The 21,282-nt window shown below is 42.1% G+C and overlaps 2 protein-coding genes across 3 annotated transcripts in view; one reads left to right on the top strand and one right to left on the bottom strand.

Moving 5' to 3' along the window:
• Positions 1-21,282, top strand: part of ANKRD22 (ankyrin repeat domain 22) — a 32,554-nt gene that overhangs the window by 2,423 nt on the left and 8,849 nt on the right. Inside the window, exon 1 of one of the 2 annotated variants that reach the window (XM_009465639.2) lies at positions 17,768-18,012. The exons of the other annotated variant lie outside the window; for it this stretch is intronic. Within the exon in view, the coding sequence (XP_009463914.1) occupies positions 17,992-18,012 (21 nt within the window). The 5' untranslated portion in view covers positions 17,768-17,991. Of the gene's footprint in view, positions 1-17,767; positions 18,013-21,282 lie in introns of those variants that run through there. 2 annotated transcript variants of the gene reach the window in all.
• LOC104013157 (lysosomal acid lipase/cholesteryl ester hydrolase-like) lies at positions 1,473-10,929 on the bottom strand. Its single transcript, XM_087764505.1, has 9 exons — positions 10,798-10,929; positions 9,825-9,939; positions 9,386-9,584; positions 8,489-8,598; positions 6,851-6,987; positions 5,731-5,871; positions 4,718-4,789; positions 3,228-3,296; positions 1,473-1,706 (listed from the first exon to the last, which is right to left on the bottom strand). The coding sequence occupies exons 1-9, from the start codon at positions 10,927-10,929 to the stop codon at positions 1,473-1,475; spliced, it is 1,209 nt and encodes a 402-aa protein (XP_087620631.1).

Below are 21,282 nucleotides of genomic sequence, written 5' to 3'. Positions count from 1 at the left end.
GTCAGGTTCATCGTGTGCATCTTGTCTAAATGTTAGGTGGTGCTGCAGAAGTGTGAGTGAGAGCAGAGGTGAAGGGCTTTGCTGCCAGGCAGTTCAAAGAGGCGCTTGCTTCCTCTTTACCTAAGCTGAAATTGTTGGTCCTGCTCCCCCTCCCTTCAGACCTATGCCAGGTCTGCCCTGCTACATTGAGTAGGTGGGCTCAGTCTGTTCTGAGTTCTCTCGGGTGGTCAGGACACTGTGGTTTATAAATAAAGTGGTGTAGGCAAGAGCAGCCACTTCGCAATCTCTGTCTCTTGGACTATGAACCTCTCCAGAAGTTGTAAGCTCAGTTCCCAATGGTACCACAGGGTGCTAGACAAGATGTGTCATCTCCTCAGCATATGTTTTCTATAGTGCATGAGACAAGCATGTTGTGCTTATATATTGATGTCTATCTCCCAGATCATCATCAAATGGGTTTCGTTTGCCACAAGTCTTGATTGAGGAATGTGGGCTTAAGCCCCCACCCAGAAACACCCACAGTACCTGAGCTACCCTGTCTTGGCCTGTAATGATGAACGCTTTGATGTGATCTTTCACTTGCTGGATTAATCTTCTAGGTGAGCAGGCAGGATGCACTAACCCGGTGAACTGAGAAGCTAGAAGAACTGGAAACAACTGCTTTACTTTCAGTGCCAGGAATATTTCTTGAGATGGATGCTGTAGTCCTTTGAGTGCAGGCTGCTGCTGTGTCTGCATTTCCTCAATCCTCAGTTGCCAGGTTATGAGCGTGAAGATGTTTGTGCTTTTTGTAGTCAGGAGGTGAACAAACCATTAGTTAATGTTAGGGTGAGCAAATATCTGCATCTGTCCAACCATCAAGTGATGTCCACCTGACATAGGTTTTCTGCATTTGGATTCCTTGGCATTTGGCCCATTAAAGCCAACCACTGTCTGCTTAGATGCCAGGATACTCTTACAGTTGAAGGTCTTTTGGGTCTGGATTGCTGATGTTGGTAATGTGAGGAGAGGAAAACAGGCCAAGCACTCTGTCAAGGGGACAGATGATTTAATTTAAACAAAGATCAGTAATACTTCAACAGAGAAATCAGTATATCCCATTTTGGGGTTTTCATGGGATAACACCTCTGTCTCAGGTGGAGTATGTGGTATTGATCTACAAGGGAAGAGAAAGTGAAATCTTAGTTGTAGCAAAATCAGTCCTATAAAAGCTACAATCTTGCAAAATAAGTGATCCCTGGCGTGTTCCTTCTAATATCTTTGTATTTTCAGTGGTCATACCCATATAACTTGAATTCCTCAGAGAGACTCCAGTCATCAAAATAATGTAACATTATGGAAAACAGTGTAAGAAAATTACAAACCAATCTACAGTGGTTTGTAAAGGCCTATACCAATCCCTATACCCATATTCTACTGCTAAATAGTAATCTGGGGGGTTTACTGGATGAATGAGTTCCCTGTGTGAAGCTTTAAGGGTGTTTCCTCATTATTTCAATGATTTTCCAATACATTTTCTCAGTTGCATCAATGCCCCAGATGAAATCAAGATGTCCCCAAGTAGGAAAATGCTCATGGTAAACGAGATTAGTAATCCGAGGAAGTAGCTTTGCCATGTCTTTTGGATCTGCAAATTTGTCACGTCCACCGCTCCAAACAGCAATTGGTGTGCTTATCTTCTCTATGTTGTACGCAGGAGGAGCAGACTGTAAAAAAGGGAGGAGACCTGAGTGAATGCTGTTGTATCAGAAGTTGTGTTTACAAAAAGGATTCTGTGCAAGCATCTCTCTTTCTTTCCCTTCTGCACTCACTACAATAAAACAGTAAGGATCAGGGCCACCATGTTAGTGTCTATTTCCCCAACCCCATTCCCTGCCTGCCATGAAAAGGAATGATCCATCCTATTCCTGTGTCTTTCTATAATGCATGGCTGAGAGTTGTCCTGCAGTTTGACGCCTGCTCGTGGCCTTCAGGGGTGGGGATATAGAAAGAGCAGTGTCTGTGTTTATCAGGCAAGGACTGCAGAGCTGTTGTTCATGTGTGTCCATTTTTGGCTTGTGTAGGGTCCTCTTCATGCTTTTATGGGGCATGGCGTGAAAGACTGTTAGTTGCATTGTTCCAGTCTTTACTTGACACTGTCTCTCAGGCACAGTGTTGCTACTGACTGAGTAATAGCCAGTGAGGCTCCTTGCCTTGCCTATCATCAGAGCAGAAATCAAAGAAATATGGAAGAGTAGAATGGGGATCTTATGAGCCCTGAGCCAAATGGCTTAATGCAAGATGGTTATTTGTCTATGGGGTGATAAGGGACCATGCAGAAGATGCTTTTAAATTGACCCCTATTATCTAAGGGTGGTTCTGTTATTTTTCTCATTGACTGATTTTTTTGTCAGTTTCCTGACCATTCAAAGTATTAGGAATAAAACACTACCCATTCCAAAATTCAAACTTAAGTATTTAAAGACCACATGTGTGAATGGAAGATGACTGAGAAATCTTTCTCCACCTGTAAAATAATACACCACCCATAAAATAACTTGCCCTGATGCAGAAAAGCTCACTATAAGTCAACTGATCTGATAAAATCTAAACAAATTGTTAGGCAAGTTATCAGTGTTGCAGGAGGAGCGCAGCATTTCTGATTGTTGACTAGGCAGTAACCAAAGCTGCTAGTAACCAAGTTTTGTCTGTTTCCTTGTTTTCTGTAGAGGATACATTAGTTCACAACAGCACTCATCTCTACTGTGCTGTACTGAAGCATCCCTTCTGTTTTATTTTCATGGTAAGTAGCTTCCCAAAATCCAAAATCAAGGTAAGAGATGCAGTCCCACTTTTTTTTTTTTTTTTTTTTGCCAGTGTTGTTTAACTGAAAGGCAGCTTTTGACAATTTTTTGGGAAGTGAAGAGCTCCATACTCATCCAGTCCTAGGACTCTGGTGTGGCTCTTAGCCTTTTGGGAATGGCAGGTAAATTGACATGTCGTTGGGCACATCCCTGCATCAGTAGGGGAGGCAAAATGAACTTCTGCTAGCTGTCTGCAAGGAACTGTCTGTGCCTTGTCTGTGAACAGACTTTTACACTTATGAGTATTAGGTTCAGGTGAAACATTATCTCAGACTACTCTCTCCCTCTTTCTGTAGCACTCAAGGTGCTAAAAATCTGCATTTTTCTGCTCTTAGTTTTGCCAGGACCCAAGGATGAATGCTCAGGGAAACCGTATTACCTTACCTGGTTGTATTTCTTCATGTTTTCCTTAGAGCCATAGTCATAAGCTTGAAATCGGTCTGCACGTGTTACCTATTAATTTTGTAACAAGGACAGATAAAACGAAAATGTTAAGGGACAGAGCAGAGTGCTGGATGCATTTTCCTGCCTGTGATGGAAGCCAAGGCTCAGGCAGTGGACTGTGAGTTACTCCCACCCCTTCCTCTGCTTGCAGGCTTCCCAGGGTACTGGATGGATCGTAGGGTGAGTGGCTTCATCACCTTCCCCCTTGCTAACGTTCTCTCCTGATCCTCAGCTGCCACCCTTGGTATGTTTTGTTATTAATATTTTGCTTGACTACCTTAGATAACTAAAGTTGGGGTCCCTGTTCGTGATGCAGAGTTGGGCTCAGTTGTCACACGGAAAGAGGACCTGAATGTCTAGAACGTGTCAGGGCTATTACTAGTCTAGTGTAACGTATCATGCCTCCTCACACATCATGTCTTTTGTGTGTCTGTTTTGTCTGGACTGCTCACAGTGGTGGTGACATTTCCAGAGGCTCTGTACTTCTTACATGAGTTTGACTGTTGGGAGAAGGGTGTGATTGGCTTAACACTAAACTGTTGTCCTCTTGAATATATTTTGTCTAAAAGTAAAAAAAAAAAGAAAAAAAAAATAATCTGTCTTACTGAAAATGTGTGTGCATTAGTTTGTTTTTTTTTTTTTATCCAAACCTTTAAGTAATTGAGGATATGATAGAAACCTGCTAGCTTGTCTCTGTTTTCTGGATGTGGGTGCTGGTCATCTGGATCCTGGGAATTTTAGTCAGGAGTGTGTGCAGGAGCATGCATATATTTAAAACCATATTAAGTGTTGGCAGAAGTGGCCATGATTCTGTGAACGTGCAGTGATGTGTTTCTGAGCTGACTCTCTCACCCTCATCTGATTTGGAGCTTAAGCAGAACAAGCTTAGGTCTGAGAGTGGTGTAGATACCAGCAGAAGAGGCAGTTCCCCACTTTGCTGTTGCGCCTGCAGAAGCCTTTGTGTGATTAACTGGCTTTGGGAGGTGATCCAGGCTGCACTTAACCCTCTGGGAGAAAAGCTTTAAGCTGGATCACTTCTTTGTCTAGCTCACGCCCTGGCTGCTCAAGTTTCCACTGTCCTCCTGGTGCCTGCCAAGTGCCTAGGCCATGCTTGCATTCACTTCTGCAGCTTTCAAGGCAAATGTCTTCATAAATAAAGATGCAGGCTGGAAGCCATTAGAGCCCAACATGCAGCGAGGCCTGATGTGCCCTGGGGAAATCGCAGTGCCTGATACCAAAGGGGCAATTCAGGTAATGGTCTGGTGAGCCCTGGGAAACAGTGCTCCCTCTGTGGCAGGTGCTCGCGGCAGCACGTGAGAAGATGTGACGGGCACTTTCCCAGATCCACCGCTGCTGGACTTCCCTGGAGGCTGTCGCTTGCACAAAAAGCAGTAGTAAGAGTCTGTTTCTATGTCAGCATGCAGTTATACCTGATGCCAATGAATAATGTTCTGTACTGATGTTCCAGCAGGCGAATGTCCCACGTATGTGTCTATTCGGCTCTGGAGAGAAATCAGAAGGGTTATAAAGGCAGGGAGCCAGTGTTGTGAGAGAATAAAGCTGTGAAGGACCTGAGCAGCACAATGCTGCTGTGTTAAAACCCCTTTTTTAATATGATATTCTTCAAATACCAAACAGGAATGAGTATGTAGAATTTGATCCCTTTGGGAAATTCTTTCCCTCATTAGTGCTTAGTTGTATGTAAAACTTCATTTGAGGAGTGTGTATGGCTTTTTTTTTTCCCCAGTTTCTACGTTTTGTATGATGCTTTTAAATAGTGCTGCGCTTAATCAGTAAAGGAGGATTGTTAATAGACTGCTCAAACATAATGAGGCTATATGTGTGGGAGATTTTTTATGGGAACCCTTGTTAAATAGTCTGAGTATGAGAGATCAAAGGCCACTGGAGAACAGACATGTGGAAGATCTGTGAGAAAGAAAGGTAGCAGCTAGAATAAAGGACTGAGATCTTGCTGTTGAGAGAAGTGTGAAGAAACAGCTTTGAGTTTTGGCTGGAAATGTTTTGATGTATAGTGACCATAAAGAAACAAGCTCTTATGTTCAGATGGTCTGGATGTCTTCCTATTTAGGAAAGGAAATATGAATTGTGCAAAAGAGAAAAGGTCTTTCTCCACCCATTTCTCCATTTTAAAAAGCTTTGGTATCTGTCCAGCTTTTCTTTGGCTTAGCCCCAGAAGAAGGGACACTGAGGGACATCATTGCAAGATGGGACCATTCTGAATTCAACCTTTCTTCCTTGTGTGATTTGAATGTGTCAGGTGGCACATCTCATCATTAGCTGAGGTCCTAGTTAGCATTACTTGAAAACACCAACACATTTCTCTATGTCCTTGCAACTGTATGCAGACATAAGGCAGAAAAATTATTTTCCTTCAAAGTTACTTTAGCTTTACTTGTATTAAGGTGTTCTTGGACATGCTTACCACGTTCAGACTTTGTGTGCGGTCCCCAGTTAGGTAGCTGAGGGCAGCGCAACAAACTTTTCTCAGAGATCTGCAGATCCACGTTAGAGGCCCTTTCAGCAGTTCATTCTGGTGCAAAGTTCCTTTGCAGCCCAGTAGTAACTGATGGGAGGAAAAGTGCAAAACTTTTTTTTTTTTTCCTTGTTGCAGGAATATTTCATGCAGAAAACTGACACTCCTTCTTCTCTAATAGCCTTGCCTCTTAACTAAGATTGCTGAAACTGTTGCCATCTCCGTATCCTTTAAAGCTTATTCTTCCCAAGAGCACACCACATGTTCTTCCTGCTTCTTATTATTGGGCATGAGTCCTGGAGGTCACTATCCATCTGGTTTTAGTGCACTGACCTCAGTCAGAAAGGGCGGTTGGCTATGCTCATGACTGCAGAGTATAAGAAGTCCCTTTTTGCCCTAATATTTCTTCCCGGCAGATGCACAAACTGTACTGTGAGTATTGCTATTAAGTAAAGAGGGAGCAGACAAATGAGAAAGCTGTAGAGCTGGATGCTCTATGGTCACACAATGGGTACAGCTTGGACAGAAAGAGCATGTGCTCCTGCAGTTTGACATAAAGTATAGCATGCAGGATTTCCACCTTTCCCAGCAAATTCTATTGAATTGGCAAATTCTCATGTGAAATAGGTATTTCCCTTTAAGTTTACTTTATCATTTTGCAAGTAAATATTTCACAAGCATAAAGTAACTGCATGTCTAATAAAATTAAGATATGAAATACCTTATTTGTCCTTTTCTACTAGTGCTTAAGGCTAGATTTAGTAGCCTTAAGATTTAGTCTATGTTAGACTCCTTTTATTCTGGTATTTGTGAGCTTCCTTCAAAAATACTTGATTTAAACAAATAATGGTGAAAGTATACCTGTTATGTTAAAGAAGTTCCAAAAGAGATACCGTGTCAAGCCTTGCAGCTTAGCTCTATGGAAGGTCTGAAATCTACCAGCACTGTCAGCAGTCTGATACACTGAACTAATTCTTAACTCCTCACCCCCTTAATATCAGTTCAGGTTGAGAGAATCCAGTAGAGACAAAGCAGACAATTATGTCTTCTAGAAAGAGAAGTGACATACCCTGATCAGTGGTTGGGGAAGACGTGTCAATGTTATCAGCGGACTGGTACCATGTGTGGTTGTGGCTGCTGGTGCCAAAGCGAAGAACACTTTAACCCTTTGAGCCAACTCAGGATAAGTAGAAAATGCTACAAAGCCTGCAAACACAGAAGACACAAGTCCAGTTAGTGAAGAGATCTCTACAGACCAATTAAATAAAAAAGCAGTAGGCAGTAAAGAAGTAGTGAGACTAGATTAACAGCCCATTGTTTGTTGTCTCTGCTGCAGACCTAAGGAAAATGTTTTTTTCTTGAAACTTTTATTTGGGAGACAGAGTTCATTCTAAAGATGGAGGTTCATTAGAGCATGTCCAGATATTGATTTTCTAAGAACTGATAACTTTGCATTAAGGCCATTTTTACGGGAGAAGATGCATTAATCAGATTTTCTTAATACAAATTCCCTCTAAGTTCCCCAAACTGTAATAAAATAATGAGTTTTTCAGCTTGCAGTCTCTAAAAGACTCTATACATTTATGCTGGCATGCAGTAATACAATAATTCTCTGAAAGCTGGTAGGTTAAGAGCAGAACTTTTTTACTTGAAACTAAGCACAAACTTGGGTGAGAGTGAATGCACACATAAAGGAAGGAAGGAAGGAAAAGCAAAAAGGGTGCATCCTGTCCTGTTTTCTTAACACGTCCAAATTTCTCCACTGATGGATTTGGTGAAAACTTTAACTGATTGCCTAAAACACAGGTATCTATAGACAAAGTGATGTCTTGGCCTGAATGAGTTGTTCAAAAGACCCTTAGAATGCACTTATGAAAAGAAAGGAAAATAATTGCCTAAGAATGTGGTCACATGCCATTTCCCCCGATTTTCTGCTCCGTTTCCAAGTTTATTTTTGTAAAAGGGCAATGGCACACCATGGCATAAACCCCAGTATCTACTCATGGATCCTACATGTAAATCATACATAATAACAACTTTCAAAGACCATAAGTAAGTTGATATTGATATGCAGGTGCTAATACAAAGAAGTTTTTAGCATTGATCTTTCTTTTCTTATTTCCAGTGTCTGGCAATTTGTTTTTAAATAGTAATATGGTAAGTTATAGTCATAGATGAACTATGCTTTAAATAGTAAGTCTGGCATTAAGTTATGACAGTAATTTTATTTTTTTTTGTCTTCTGTTGTTTGAACTGTTTTATGGACTGTTGCATTAGCATTTACATCTAACCCATGAGGATTCAACATATACATCTTAAAAACTGAGATTAATGAAAGCTCGTTGTTACTGAAACTTTAACAAAAACATCAGATTGCTGGAAGACTATGAAAAAACAACAATAAAAGCTTAGAGCATAATAAGAAAGGATACTTAGCAAACTGTAGTACAGGGTACCTGGTAAATAATAGCTTTTATATATCAGTAATCCTTACGTACAGAAGTTAAAAGTGGTTTTGGATCATCTGTTTTTCACTTGTTTCAGATAGAACTGTTCTTAGAAAAGTTTCCCAAACTTTGCAAGTGTCAGTTTAGAAAGTACTTCTTCCTTTAATAACTTTTTATGATAAAGATAGTTAACAGAGAGAGACATATTCCATTCAGGTAGTGAAGTTAACTGTTTTGTACCCAGGCAGTCTTAACATTACCTGTTGTTGTGCCTTCAGAGTGACCAACATAGTATACATCCTTCTGTCCAGTTTTATTCATGATGAAGTACAACTCTGCTGGAATATCGTATTTACCCATTTCATCAAAGCTACAGGGGAGAAACACAAAAAGCTAGCAGGCAATTCGGCTACCATAGTGTGAGTTACTGAATGTCAGTTTTGTTCATTGCACCAAGCAGGACCCACTGAAAGACGAGGTTGCACGCTTTGTCTGCATTCTTGCTTGAGCTGGGGAAGGGGGTAGAGGGACACAGGTGTACTGCCAGGCTGCCTGATGCTTGGGACTCTCTGCAGAGAAGGTGCCAGTTTCACCTGCCAGCTGCAGCCCTTGGGGAACTGAATTTAAGCAGTGCTTTCACTAGCATGGGTTACAAAACACGTTTCTCTCTCAGTTAACATCAGTTGTGAGAGATCAGATTTCTAGACTGAGCTGAGTAGTGTCCACTCCTGTCTGCACTTGGCACATGGTATCTGGTGGGAGACTTCAAGGTTACAGACACATCCCAGTTTTGGAAATCTCAAAGAAACTAGCACTGTGTATCGACAAAGGTGACCTGTGTACTTCCAGCTTTGCTTCTGTATGTGCTGATTCCAGAAGAGCCTGTCCAGATCACATAGCCAAGCCCTTGTTATGACCCCCCTAACATGCCCAGAAGTGGCTGCATCTGAGGAAAAGAGTTGGTCCAGTCTCCTTAGATGTTGCATGTCCTCCTTGAAGTCAGATTATATGAAAACCAGTAGGGTTTTCATATAATCCAAAAGGGAATTATTTCATATAACCAGAAGGAGAAAGGTTCTGCATCCCAATATTAACTATCCAAACTTGCTAGTCAAAGCTTGCTTGCTTTCTTCAGCAATTCTTTCTCCACAGAGTACCTGAACTGCCAGAACTCTTTCTGGCAGGGCTTAAAGGTCTTGTGTTTTAAAGACCAGGTGTTTCCTCGGCTGTTTCCCATCCAGACGTCATAGCCGGCATCTGCAAGGATGAAGCCTAGGCTGTTGTTGGGCAGGTTAGAAATCCATTGGGTAGCATCTCCTAAAGCACCATGGTGTAGCAAGACTGCAGGCTTTTTTCCTGTAAAAGAAGAGGATTTTCTTATGCTGTAGTAGTAAGTAATGTGTAGTTAAAACTAGGGTGCAGAGTCTGGTTTTGCAGGAGTTTTTTAAGCTGTATACAGAATTCAGGCCACATTCCTGACTAGGTGCTCTTGCTGAGATGGAAAGGTGTGGACCATGCCATTGCATGTGCAAAGGTGAAGGATGGGGGTCCCATGTAAAAGTTGGCTCTCAGACATTCCTTATAACTGTATCACACCTGTGTTTTGGTTGTTCCTCCCAGCAGGAATTCTGAAAACGCCAAGAATGTATCCATCCTCCGTGGTAACTTGATATTCCTCACTGGGGTATCCATGATATCTGATAATTTCACTCTGTAGGAAGCCAAAGGAGAGTTTGTTAACACGCGAGTTCTCCTGTTTGGGAGGGTAACTGAGCTGAGCAGTGTGGATGTGGGCTGTTGTGTGATGACAGTGCAAGGCCCCTGGCCACAGGGGCCATGGCTGAGAATAAATGTTACAGGTCTTGCAAAAAGATGCATCCAAGTCTTCTTCCGACCCGCTTAGGTGGTAGTGGTCTGGTATTTGACCCCATATTATGGGACAAAGCAGAACTGTATTGCGTGACCAACCTTTTGGGAGAATGTTTGCCATGCCGTGCAAGGCTGATGCACATCATACCTTTCTAGAGAGTAAATATGCAGCAGTATCTGTATAAGTGCTGAAAACTGTGGGTTTTGGGCCATAATGAATGTTTTCTTGCCAAAGTGTGGTTGGGCAATCCGGGTAGGGTGGATCTCCTATTACAGACTCACAGCAGCACCTATTACACTCTTGCCACTATTGTGAGGCAATCTTTGGTGATTCAGAGCACGGGGTCTTAGATTACTTTGTGTTGTGAGAATCTGCAGTTTGCAGAAGGGATTCATCCTCCCTTGCCACTGTACTGAGCAAACAGGCTGTTACAGAAGAGGAGGACTTTGCTTCCCCTGAGACTAGAAACCAGCCTTTGCCTCCACTGCAAAGGAATTCTTCTCTCTGGCAGCTTGGACTGCTTGGATAGGAGCATCAAGGTGTCTTCTAGGCAGGTGCTCCTGATCACAATGCTGGAGGGACCCCTTTGAAGGGGTCCTACTTTTAGCCTCCTGACAGTGGCTGTTAGTGATGGGGCGATGGTAGTGGTACTGGGGGAGACGCTTTAGAAAGAAAGGGAGAGAAAGTGACCCAACTTACAACGTTCATAAAGCATTCAGGGTTGCGAGTCTTCCTGTACTGGCTTTTGTTTGAATTCAGAGTGGAGGGTGTTGTGCATCCTGCTGAAAAGGCAATTCCCTGGGAGCAGAGCAGCACGAGGAGGCACCACATCTTTGGGCTGTGTGACAGAGCACATGCAGGGGTGTTTGCATTAGGAAGAGAGTGGCATGGAATTCCACATGAAGATCCAAGTGGGGAGTCTCCTGAAGGTTGCCCAAGGTCTGAAGGCAGCCAAGGGGCTGCCAGAATAAGTACCTGCGTGAAGATGGACTGCCCAAAACTCACGCCATGTAGCGGGGGCCAGGAGCGAGTCAGGGGCTCGAGGAAGGTGTGAAACAAACCTGAGGGAATGTGCTTGTATGATATCGGTGCTAGCTTGTGCCATGAGTTTGTTCCTTTCTCTCTCACATACTGTCCTCCCTATTGTAAATCTGTGTCTTGGCCACCTGGAGGAAAGACTGCATTTTTGTGGGGTTTTGGAGTTTACTGATGGTCCTAGGGAAGCTTTTCTGAATAGAAATTGTAGAGTGCGTTCTATCTAGTTAGTGCCCTGGTTTTTGGCTGTAGCCACCTTTGTAATCAGCATAGGGGAAACAGACAGGTCATAAAAACAGAGTATATATTTTGTACTAATAGGTGATGCAATGGGGTAGCTAAATTGTTGCCCTTTTTAGGGTATATTTTTTCCTATGTGCTATATTGTCACCTGGCTTAGCTGGCATGTTTTAACGCACTTCCACATGAATGCTTTGTACATCAGAGAGAGTGCGCCAATGAACTCCAAGGCTTGACACGCACTCTCTCGTTAATTTCAGTGGCAAAGTCTTGATTGTAGGAGCCTTGAACAGCCGCCTACTCTTTTTAGCTAATGAAACAACACCAAAGAGCGGCATTTACCATAGCAAACTGGAATCAACAGAAATATTTAATTAAAAAAAAAAAAAAAAGTAGAGGAAAAGACCTCTTGAAAGATACATTCAAAAGGCCATTTCTGGAGACTTCTGATACGTAATGAAAATAAGCTTTAAACCTCCTAGAAATTGATCAATGTACTCTTGAGAGAGTCATAATATTTTTTCACATACACTGTAAATGGGACAGAAAAGCACCAGGGCAGTTAATGAGGCTAGCAGGTACCAGAATCTCCTGGTTAGCTTACAAGGAAAGCTAAAATGCATTTGAAACTGTGGAAACAAAATGTCCAATTTATGCATACATTTTCAATACCAAGATTTTCATGCATCCACAATGACATCCTTAGAAAAAAAACAACATGAGTAGAAGAAAATGAAACCATCAGTTACTGTTTTATTCCCATTTGTGCAGGTCAAAGACTTCTTCCTCTCCTCAACTTTAGCAAACATGCACTTTGATGCATAAAAACAACCTTGCAGATCAGAAAGGTTGCAGGCTCTCTAGTCTGACAAGTAACTGCACAAAAGCAAAACTGCACATCTTTATGGAGACAGGCAACAGAGAAAGAGACCATGAACACATATGTATAAGCAACTTACCTCTGCCTTGACTGCCTTGCTTCTGTCTTCTGCAGCAGCTCCTGGTCTGTCTCCACTAGCAGACTGATTCACTGGCAGAAACCTTTGCCAATAAAAGCAAATATTGCTTGCGTGGAGCAGTAGAGTGCTGTGTGATGTCTGCACATATAGGAGAGCACGTATAAGTGCTGATTTGACAGTATTTAAGGAGTGGAGTTAATTTATGCTAAACTGAAGAACTGGAAGACCGAATTGCACCATGGAGCAGGAGATGTGAAGAGGCGTTTAACCTGTGGTTGGGATATTTAGCAGGGACCTGGGGGATTCTTGTCCCCTGAGGCTGTGACAGATCTTGATCTGTACTGCTGCTTGTCTTGGGGAGTGCTGCGACCACATTATTTTGGGACGAAGAGAAGGAAGAGTCCAGCTTTTCTCAACACTTTCTATCTAAGAACGCGGTCTCTGCTGCTGTAGTTTGTACAGAAGCTGTTGTGGTCACTGGTTCCACAGCTGTCACTTGTTTTCTGAACTACTGTTTGCAGATTGCTTGGGAACAATTCTTCTTTTTTTAGGTAATCCTAGAATAAAAATACAAGTAATTTGAAAGGTGTGTATTTAGCATCACGCACACGTTCCTAAATCTGTTGTTCAGTGAACACCACAACATGCAATGACTAGTTTGATCTGAATTAGCCTGCTCCTGTAGGGATTCTTAAATATTGAATTAAGTTTGAAAATATCATGTAAACTTTGTCTCAGAGAGGATGCTAACAAGATTTCTTGCTTCTTCTAAGCTATTTCCATGAACTCTATGAAAACATAGTATCTTTGGAGACCTCTGCCTAACCGCTGAATTAGTTGTAGTCAGCCTGAGGGCTCTGTCCTCATTGAAATTGGCCTGGTGCAGCAAGTTCTCTGCAATGTCAGTGCTAAACATCTGCTGTCTTGAGTGGGCAAACGGAGTGAAGTCTTTGTTAGTAAACAGAACCTGAGAGTAACCACAGAAACAATTCTGCTTTATAAAGTAGTGTTCTGTCTGTGGAAAGACCAAAAAAGTGATTTCTCAAAGAAAAACATTACAGCTTGGCAAGTTTGATATCTCTGCTTAGTGAGAGATACAGAAGACCTTTCTCTGCTGTATTCCCAGCTAACAGCATACTACATTTTTCTGTTTTATAGAATTGTCAGCCTGGAATGATTTGCAAGATTTTACCTAGTTTCTCCTCATGCCGGCATATGGGATGTATAATATTGTTTCTGATATTGTTAGTAGGAATCGAGTGAAGAGCAAAAGATAGGTAAACCCACCTGAACAGGGAAAAGAGACAATGGAAGTTATACATGTAAAAAGAACATAGGAAACACAAAGTCTAAAAGGTATACAGAAGCTTCCCAGGACGTGTTGCTATGCTGTCCTTACTTAGAGAACCATGCCAGCTGAGATAGTAAGTACTCTGTTTTGAAAATGCTGGAGCAAAATTTTGATGCCCATGTGGTCTGGCCTACAGCTGGACATAGTATGAGATGCCCAAGTATGTCTTAACCTGCAGTGTCAGCCAACTCTCTCTCAGGTACCCCCTGGTGATCCTGTGCCTCTAAACATCCCTGATGATCCACAGGCGTAGAGGGAGAAGACAAAGGGGAATACGTGTGTTCCTTTCTCCTTTGAAAACTGTGTAAAATAAAAAAGTAGTGTTCATTCATGGAAATGGTCTGTATATGCTCTTCTTTTTGTCTTTGAACCCTATTCTTCTTCCCAAATACTTTCGTGGTTCTCATAGATTTTTTCCCTGCTTTTGCCAGTTGATTATTTGTTAAGCAGGCATGTATTGGAAAGGAGCTAGCTGTTTATCAAATGCTTCAGTGTGCTGAGTCATCACCCAATCACTATGCTACTTGGCCAATTTTTAATTAAGAGTTACCATACAGCATAACACTGATCATGAAAATGCATACACGTGTCAGCAGGTTTGTGCAGATGTACAGCCCCACTCACTTTTACAGGACTGTTGTGTTCCTCATTGTGCAGTATTGCCTGTGAACTCTCTATGGGGAATGGGATCTTGGGCAGGCCAGGATCAACCTGTATGAATCATGAATCCTAAGAATGATGTGAAAGGGAAAGATAGAAATTCAGCAGCTCTGCCTCCTCTATTCTATCCTTAGGATACATCGTGAAGTGGGAATGTGTCTGTGTCCTATTTTCTAGTACTTGCTGGTGTTGGGAGGGTTATCAAATGCACTGCACCCTGCAGGTATAGTCAATCCTTTAGCCAGGGACAGAACTTTCTCAAAACTAGCCCAAGCCTGAAGAAATGGATTTCCTGGAACCAGCTTCCCAGTCCTCATATCAGTTTCACAACTTTTAGTTCTCAGCACAAAGCGTATTTTTCTGCCCTTGATGTCTCCAGCACGTTTAGAACCAAATGTGTAGTAAACAAATTCCAAACTAAACTCACCGTTTTCCTCAAGAGAGTGTGCGAGCATGTGAGAGACGTTAGCTGTATTGCTCAATGCACTAGAAGGACATCCCTGGAAGTATTTAAAAGACGGGTAGATGTGGTACTTAGGGACATGGTTTAGTGGGACTTGGTAGTGTTAGGTTTACAGTTGGACTCAATGATCTTAAAGGTCTTTTCCAACCTAAATGATTCTATGATTCTATGGTTCTATGACATGCTTAAGCAGAAAGAGTTTAGGATGGAGCCTAAGGCTCTATGGTTACTGTATGTCCAGGTAACATCATTTCCTTGGCTCCTTCTCTGTTTGCTTATGGTAATTTGTGACAGTCCTTTTGGGTTCAAGGCATGGCACTTGACATGTGGAGATGGAACAAATCAATAGTGAACTGGGCGCATTAAGGAGGGCAGACGAGCTGCTGGAGCTTAGCCACAGGACGGGCTGTAACAGAAGTAACCCAGGAGTGACAATATGAGCATCAGGAGACAAGGGGAGGGCTAGGAAGCCCTGCATTTTTGATGTGACACCAGTGCTTCACTGAGTTTGACATAAAGTGTTATAAAATGCAGGCTCTGGTCTGTGCCATGGAGGAGTTTCTCTGTGCTCAGTGGGGCTGTTGAGTTAATCCCGTCCTGAAGCAGAGGTGCAAGGGACCCTTACAGTGCTGCAAGGGTGATGATCCTTGTGGGTCCCTTCCAACTTAGGACATTCTATGATTCTATGATTCCTCCGAGGGGAAGCATAAGGGATGGGTGTTTCTCTTCTCCAGACACTGGCTGTTCCAAGATGGCATTTCTTGGCAATACATGTTTCTGAGGACTGTCCTGCACAAACAACTTCAGCAGGCCACAGATTTCTTTCCTGAGAGTAGTGTAACTCATGCCATTTGGAGCAATATCATCTATAGTGCTTGGAAATTAAAAAGATAGATGGTCTTCCGTGCCTTTTTTTGAAAGTGCTGTTCTGAAGTGTAATTGATATTTAGTTTAAAAAAATGAGTTGCCCTTATTCTTTCTTTGGTGAAGGCCTTTCTGATAAACTCGGTTCACTTCCGGATCACGTGAAATTTTTAAAGTTTCTTTCAGGAAGTAAGAATCACGTTTCCTACACAGACTGAGTAGGTGACAGTTTGCCCATGTGCTGAGACTTGGCACCTTTTGGAGAAAAAAGACTAATTCAACAAACAAAGATTAAAACTCTCTGGATTCAAATCCTCGCTTATAAGCATGGTAAAGAACACTAAAGCAACATGTGAAACAGAAGTGAACCTGTGACTACATAAATTTACGTAAGTCTCATACCTCATCACAATTGGATTGTTCATCTGTTCTTCAGCTAAAGCTCTGACTGCTATAATCACTTAAGTGATTTTCAAGAGGGCGAAAGATGTGATGCTAGATTAAGTAGTAATTTTTCCTATCTTGTGAAAGGTGATGCCTGAAGCTATTGCTTTGCTTTGTGGAGGATTTTAGGTTTTTTTAGTTGTTTTTGGTTTTTTTTAAATACTTTTCCTTGTTACCATGCATTTGCGTATTGGTGTTAGGAGAGGATTAGATAGACTACTAAGTTGTTGTATGGAACAACTGAACTATTTGAGGTTTCCTTAAATGAGTTGTAGTTTATAAATTCTAACAGCATAGCCAGTTGATGTAGGAGGATGTCCATTCCTTAGGATCTGGATGTGAAAAAATACTGGCAAGAAATACCTTTTCACATTTGAGGTATTACTCGCTCCTCTGTGTCCTTAGGCCAACAGAATATTCACCACATGCTGAAAAATCAATCTATTCGAAGGATCCTAGTGAGGTTTGTCACAGGTAGGGATAGCGTACGTTCTTGTTACAAGCCAACCTAATTTTCTTCTGGTAAACAGCCAGTACTATCATCATCTTGTCTTCAGAGCCATGAACACTCAAAGGGGATGGTGACATCAACAATAATTCTCTTCCTGAGAAGCTCTACTGCAATTAATGCATAAAATTAGCAGGTTAAACATGAACCATATTCATTATTTGGGCTGGGCTAGGAGAAGACGACTGAGGAAAAGGTGATGAAAGCGGTTGGCCTACTTAATAGGAGACTGAAACTAATTATACTGGGAACTCTCATTAAAGGTGTGAGATCTAATTGCTTCCCTTTTCCCGGTAGGCGTCTGAGGTGTTGTCATGGTTTAACCCCAGCTGGCAACTAAGCACCACACAGCCGCTTGCTCAGCCCCCCCCCCGGTGGGATGGGGGAGAGAATCGGAAGGGTAAAAGGGAGAAAACTCCTGGATTGAGATAAAGACAGTTTAATAGGTAAAGCAAAACCCATGCACACAAGCAAAGCGAAGCAAGGAATTCATTCACTACTTCCTATCGGCAGGCAGATGTTCAGCCATCCCCGGGAAAGCAGAGCCCTATCACGCGTAACGGTTACGTGGGAAGACAAACGCCGTCATGCCGCATGTCCCCCGCTTCCTTCTTCTTCCCCCAGCTTATATACTGAGCATGATGTCATATGGTATGGAATAGCCCTTGGGCCAGTCTGGGTCAGCGCCCCCCGGCTGTGCTCCCTCCCAGATTCTTGTGCACGTGGCAGATCATGGGAAGCTGAAAAGTCCTTGACCAGTGTAAACTCTACTCAGCAAGAACCAAAACATCAGTGTGTTATCAACATTATTCTCATCCTAAATCCAAAACACAGCACTATATCAGCTGCTAAGAAGAAAATTAACTCTATCCCAGCTGAAACCAGGACAGGTGTTTTTGCAGAGGGTTTGGGATATATTTTAGTCAGAAGTAGCTTGGGTGGCAAATTAGCTACCATTCATAGTTACTTTTTTTAAGTTTTAGGTTTCATGCTTCCCCCCCCCCCCCCCCTTCTTCATTTGTGAAATTTTCTCTCTCTCCCTCCTCCCCTCCTCAGCCTGTTTTGCCACTTTCCTTTTTAGGCAACTAGAGGCTGTTATTGCAAAAATGACAAAGGAAAATGCTTCTCTGTTGTAACTTGTTCTGTCAGTCTCCTGTAAGTTGCTGTTCTTACGTTTACCTCCCTGGGTTGCGTTTCTGAAGAAAATTGTTTCATGCTACCAAGCAGAAATCACTTAAAGGAAATGTAGCTTAAGAAAGAGTGATAAGTTAAATATTAACCAGACTCAAACAAGCTCAAGAACATTTCCAAGTGAGGTTAACTTGTTGGGCTGGTGAACAAGAACGAACTCAAGCAGTGAAGAATAGGCATGGGGATACTCTATTCAGAGGTACGTGACCATTTTCTGCACGGTAACTGAAGCTATTGAAGATATGGATATTCATGGGGTTTGGTTTTTTCCCTTCGCAGCCTCCCATACACAGGCTTATACAGATCTGGAAGTTCTTTTCCTTTGGAAATGCTGTACTTTGACTATTACAAATTGACAGAAGTACTTTTTGTAGGAGTAAAGAAAATGCAATAACCAGTGTAATTATTGTGACTTCGCAAAGAAAGTATGTGTTCAACACTTTTTGTTGTTCTGTGTTGAAATCAGAATGATTCTGAGCATGGTACAAGCAAGAAACAACTTTGCAAACTGCAAACAACTTGGCTTATGTTGAATATAGATAGTAAAGCTAATGCTTAAGGAAACATTCCCCTCCACCCCGTGATTGTTTTAGGGATGTGAATTTTTTTTAGCTTTTATCTTTGTGGGTTTGTCCCCAGACCATGGTCCATTTAGCATACCCCTGGATTTTAGCATAAATGCTATCTAAACATATTCATTATTTTATAAAATTTCCATTTGTACACTTGGGAACAAATGAGGATTTTCGTCCTTTTTTGACTGTGAATACAGTGACTTGCACTGCTGTTTCATTTTCTGGAGATAGCATTACATAGCTGTTCCTTTAAAAGGTTACATTTCTATGCTGAAAGCCACCCTTTTATTTTTAAAAGGCTATTTAATGAATTCTAGTATCGTCTGGTCTTTCAGTATTATAGGGAGCTTGAATCTGTGCATTCATAAGGTGATGGGCTGGGTAGACTGCACCTTATTCTGAATGCATTTGTTGCCTCTCTCCAGATCTGCTACTCTGAGATGGTATTGTACAAGAACCCAGTGTCATCTAGCTTAATTAAAGTGGTGTTTAGAGAATGTTCAAATGCTGTCCGTATCTCCCATGCTTATTAGTTAATACTTTCATATACATTAGTTCTCTTCCTTTAAAATTTTGAGTGAGATATAGTTTTCTGGGTAAAGTATGGTTCATTTATACAGGATAGAAATCTAGAGAACTGCAAATAAGAAAGTGTAAGTTGCCTTTTCTGAGAAGTATGGATTGGATACTAGTGCATTCCTCTGCATCACAAACATGATTTAGACTTTCCCATTTAGTTCGTAGCATGCCTCTGGATGAATTTTAGTGCACAGGAAGGGACTGTGAATTGGTTCAGAATATCTGGACATTATGAAGTGATTCCTTTTTGTCTAAACAACTGCAAAGCGTTGATGTAACTTAGGCAATCCCCTGCACTTGTCAAAGAAGGAAGCAATTATAATCTGAAATTGCTCTCCCAGTTGCAAGACCGGCTTTACCTTAGCCTCCTCTCTATTGGCTGAATGCTTTGTCCTTAGTGCCATGCCTTTAACCTTTCTTTCATGTGTGGTAGAACTTGCTGAATAGCTCGTGGTTTATCACTGCCTCAACAAAGCTAAGCAGAGGGAGATGCAAGAAGCTCTGAAAAAAGTAGACAAATTCAGATGTGGCAGTTTATCTGGATCCGAGTAAACTACCAGGTCTTGATTTCAATCACATAGCCTACAATTGATTCAAAGAAAAAGGGATAAAAAAACCAGTTGTGTAGAGGTATTATCCTTCTTTCTGACAGCAAAAGTTTTTTTACTTTTCTTGCACCCCTTATCTGGTGATCTTGTCCTGAGTGATCTCAGCCATGAAAACCCTTGCCTGTGCTATGACTACTTCTCACCTTTCCTGAAGTGTCAGATACTAAACAATGAAATCCTCTTCTGAAGGGCTTGTAGAAGAAGTAGTATTGTAGAAAGAGAGATTCTAATCTAACTATAGAGGTTTTGCTTTAAAACTGCATATTCAGTTTTCCTTTGAACGCCTGACATGCATAAGCATCACTCTGTCATTGGCATAACTAATCTTCAAACTCTGATTTCCAGTCCCCAGTGTCAGCCCTTTGCTTTCTTCAGTTGGGCAGAGCCATGTACTCTGGTTCATGGTTAGCCCTGATGCTGTGGCAGGGAAAAGGCACCACTGGTGAGGGTCGAAGGATTTTGGTGTTGCGATTCTCTGTTTTCCCTCCCTTCCATCATATGTTTTTTGCGGCATCATGCTGTCAGGTTCATCGTGTGCATCTTGTCTAAATGTTAGGTGGTGCTGCAGAAGTGTGAGTGAGAGCAGAGGTGAAGGGCTTTGCTTCCAGGCGGTTCAAAGAGGCGCTTGCTTCCTCTTTACCTAAGCTGGAATTGTTGGTCCTGCTCCCCCTCCCTTCAGACCTAGAGCTCTTGTTTGTGTTGGGTGTAATGTCTGATGTGCCTATGCCAGGTCTGCCCCACCATCTCTGGGGTGGTCAGGACACCGTGGTTTATAAATAATGTGGTGTAGATGAGAGTAGCCACTCTGTGTCTTGGACTGCCAGCACTCCCAGAAGTTGTGAGCTCAGTTCCCACTGATGCTTTCTTCAGGGTTTCTTGTTGTGGGAGCACTGGCTTTTGTTTCTCACACGTGCCTAAGGGCGATGCCATAGACTGTATGTCTATGCTCCAGTTGCCAGTGCACCTCTAATGAAGGAAGCTGCAGGGGTTCTCCTGGCTGTCCTACACTGCTGTGAGACTTCTGCGCTCATAGTCCTGCTTCTCTCCACAGCTGAGCCTGAGTCTGAGACATGAACTTTGGATTCTTCTGATACTGCTTCCGTCTTGCATGTGAAGCCCAGTTATCCTGAGTACATATCTCATAGGCTTATTTCCCTCTTGTGTATGATGGGTGGGTAACAATTATGTAATAACCATAACATGAATCAGAATCTGGTTGTTAAGCTACATTATTGGTGAGGCGGTCTTCAAATGCTGTAGAAAACTAAGTGAAGGCTTCCAGACTTTTAGCCTCCATGTTTTTCTGTAGACATAAAGAAAATGTGTTTTCTTGGGTTTTGGATGGGATCTACTGCTTGTACATAACGTTGTCCTAACTCTATAACTGGCCTCACTGCTGATATTTGAGACAGGTGCTGTCTAACTGTGTGTATGTAAGAAACACTATTAATTGTCTTCTGAGCGAAGTTTGGAGAATTGTTTAAAATAGTCTTAAGCACAGTTACTCCTAATTTAGATAGAGCTGCCAGAGTGGCAACCCAAAAAAGTGAAAGGTGGAAGAGGGGTTTGTGGCAGAGGCTTCACAACCACAGAAATCCTTGCATACTTCTCAAGCTCCAGCCTGGAGCCTGTCAGGTTTTGTGTCCATTCTGCTGCTACTGGAAGCCTGTTTTGTAGCTTTACTCTGCACATGGCTAGAAATCTCTT

Source organism: Nipponia nippon, unplaced genomic scaffold (assembly GCF_047370975.1).
Source record: "Nipponia nippon isolate SJK-2023a ecotype South Korea unplaced genomic scaffold, ASM4737097v1 scaffold_3, whole genome shotgun sequence".
Classification (NCBI taxonomy): domain Eukaryota; kingdom Metazoa; phylum Chordata; class Aves; order Pelecaniformes; family Threskiornithidae; genus Nipponia; species Nipponia nippon.
The sequence above is the reverse complement of the archived record's forward strand: the minus strand, read 5'-3'. Positions and strand labels throughout refer to the sequence as shown.

What these genes read in the sequence shown, in the direction of transcription:
- LOC104013157 (XM_087764505.1), bottom strand. Translation starts at nt 10,929, where the DNA reads ATGTGGTGCCTCCTCGTGCTGCTCTGCTCCCAGGGAATTGCCTTTTCA. An exon ending in GCACACAAAGTCTGAACGTG is followed by an intron (nt 4,790 to 5,730) that starts GTAAGCATGTCC and finishes ATTTCTCTCCAG; the next exon opens with AGCCGAATAGACACATACGT. An exon ending in ACATGAAGAAATACAACCAG is followed by an intron (nt 1,707 to 3,227) that starts GTAAGGTAATAC and finishes CCTTTTTTACAG; the next exon opens with TCTGCTCCTCCTGCGTACAA.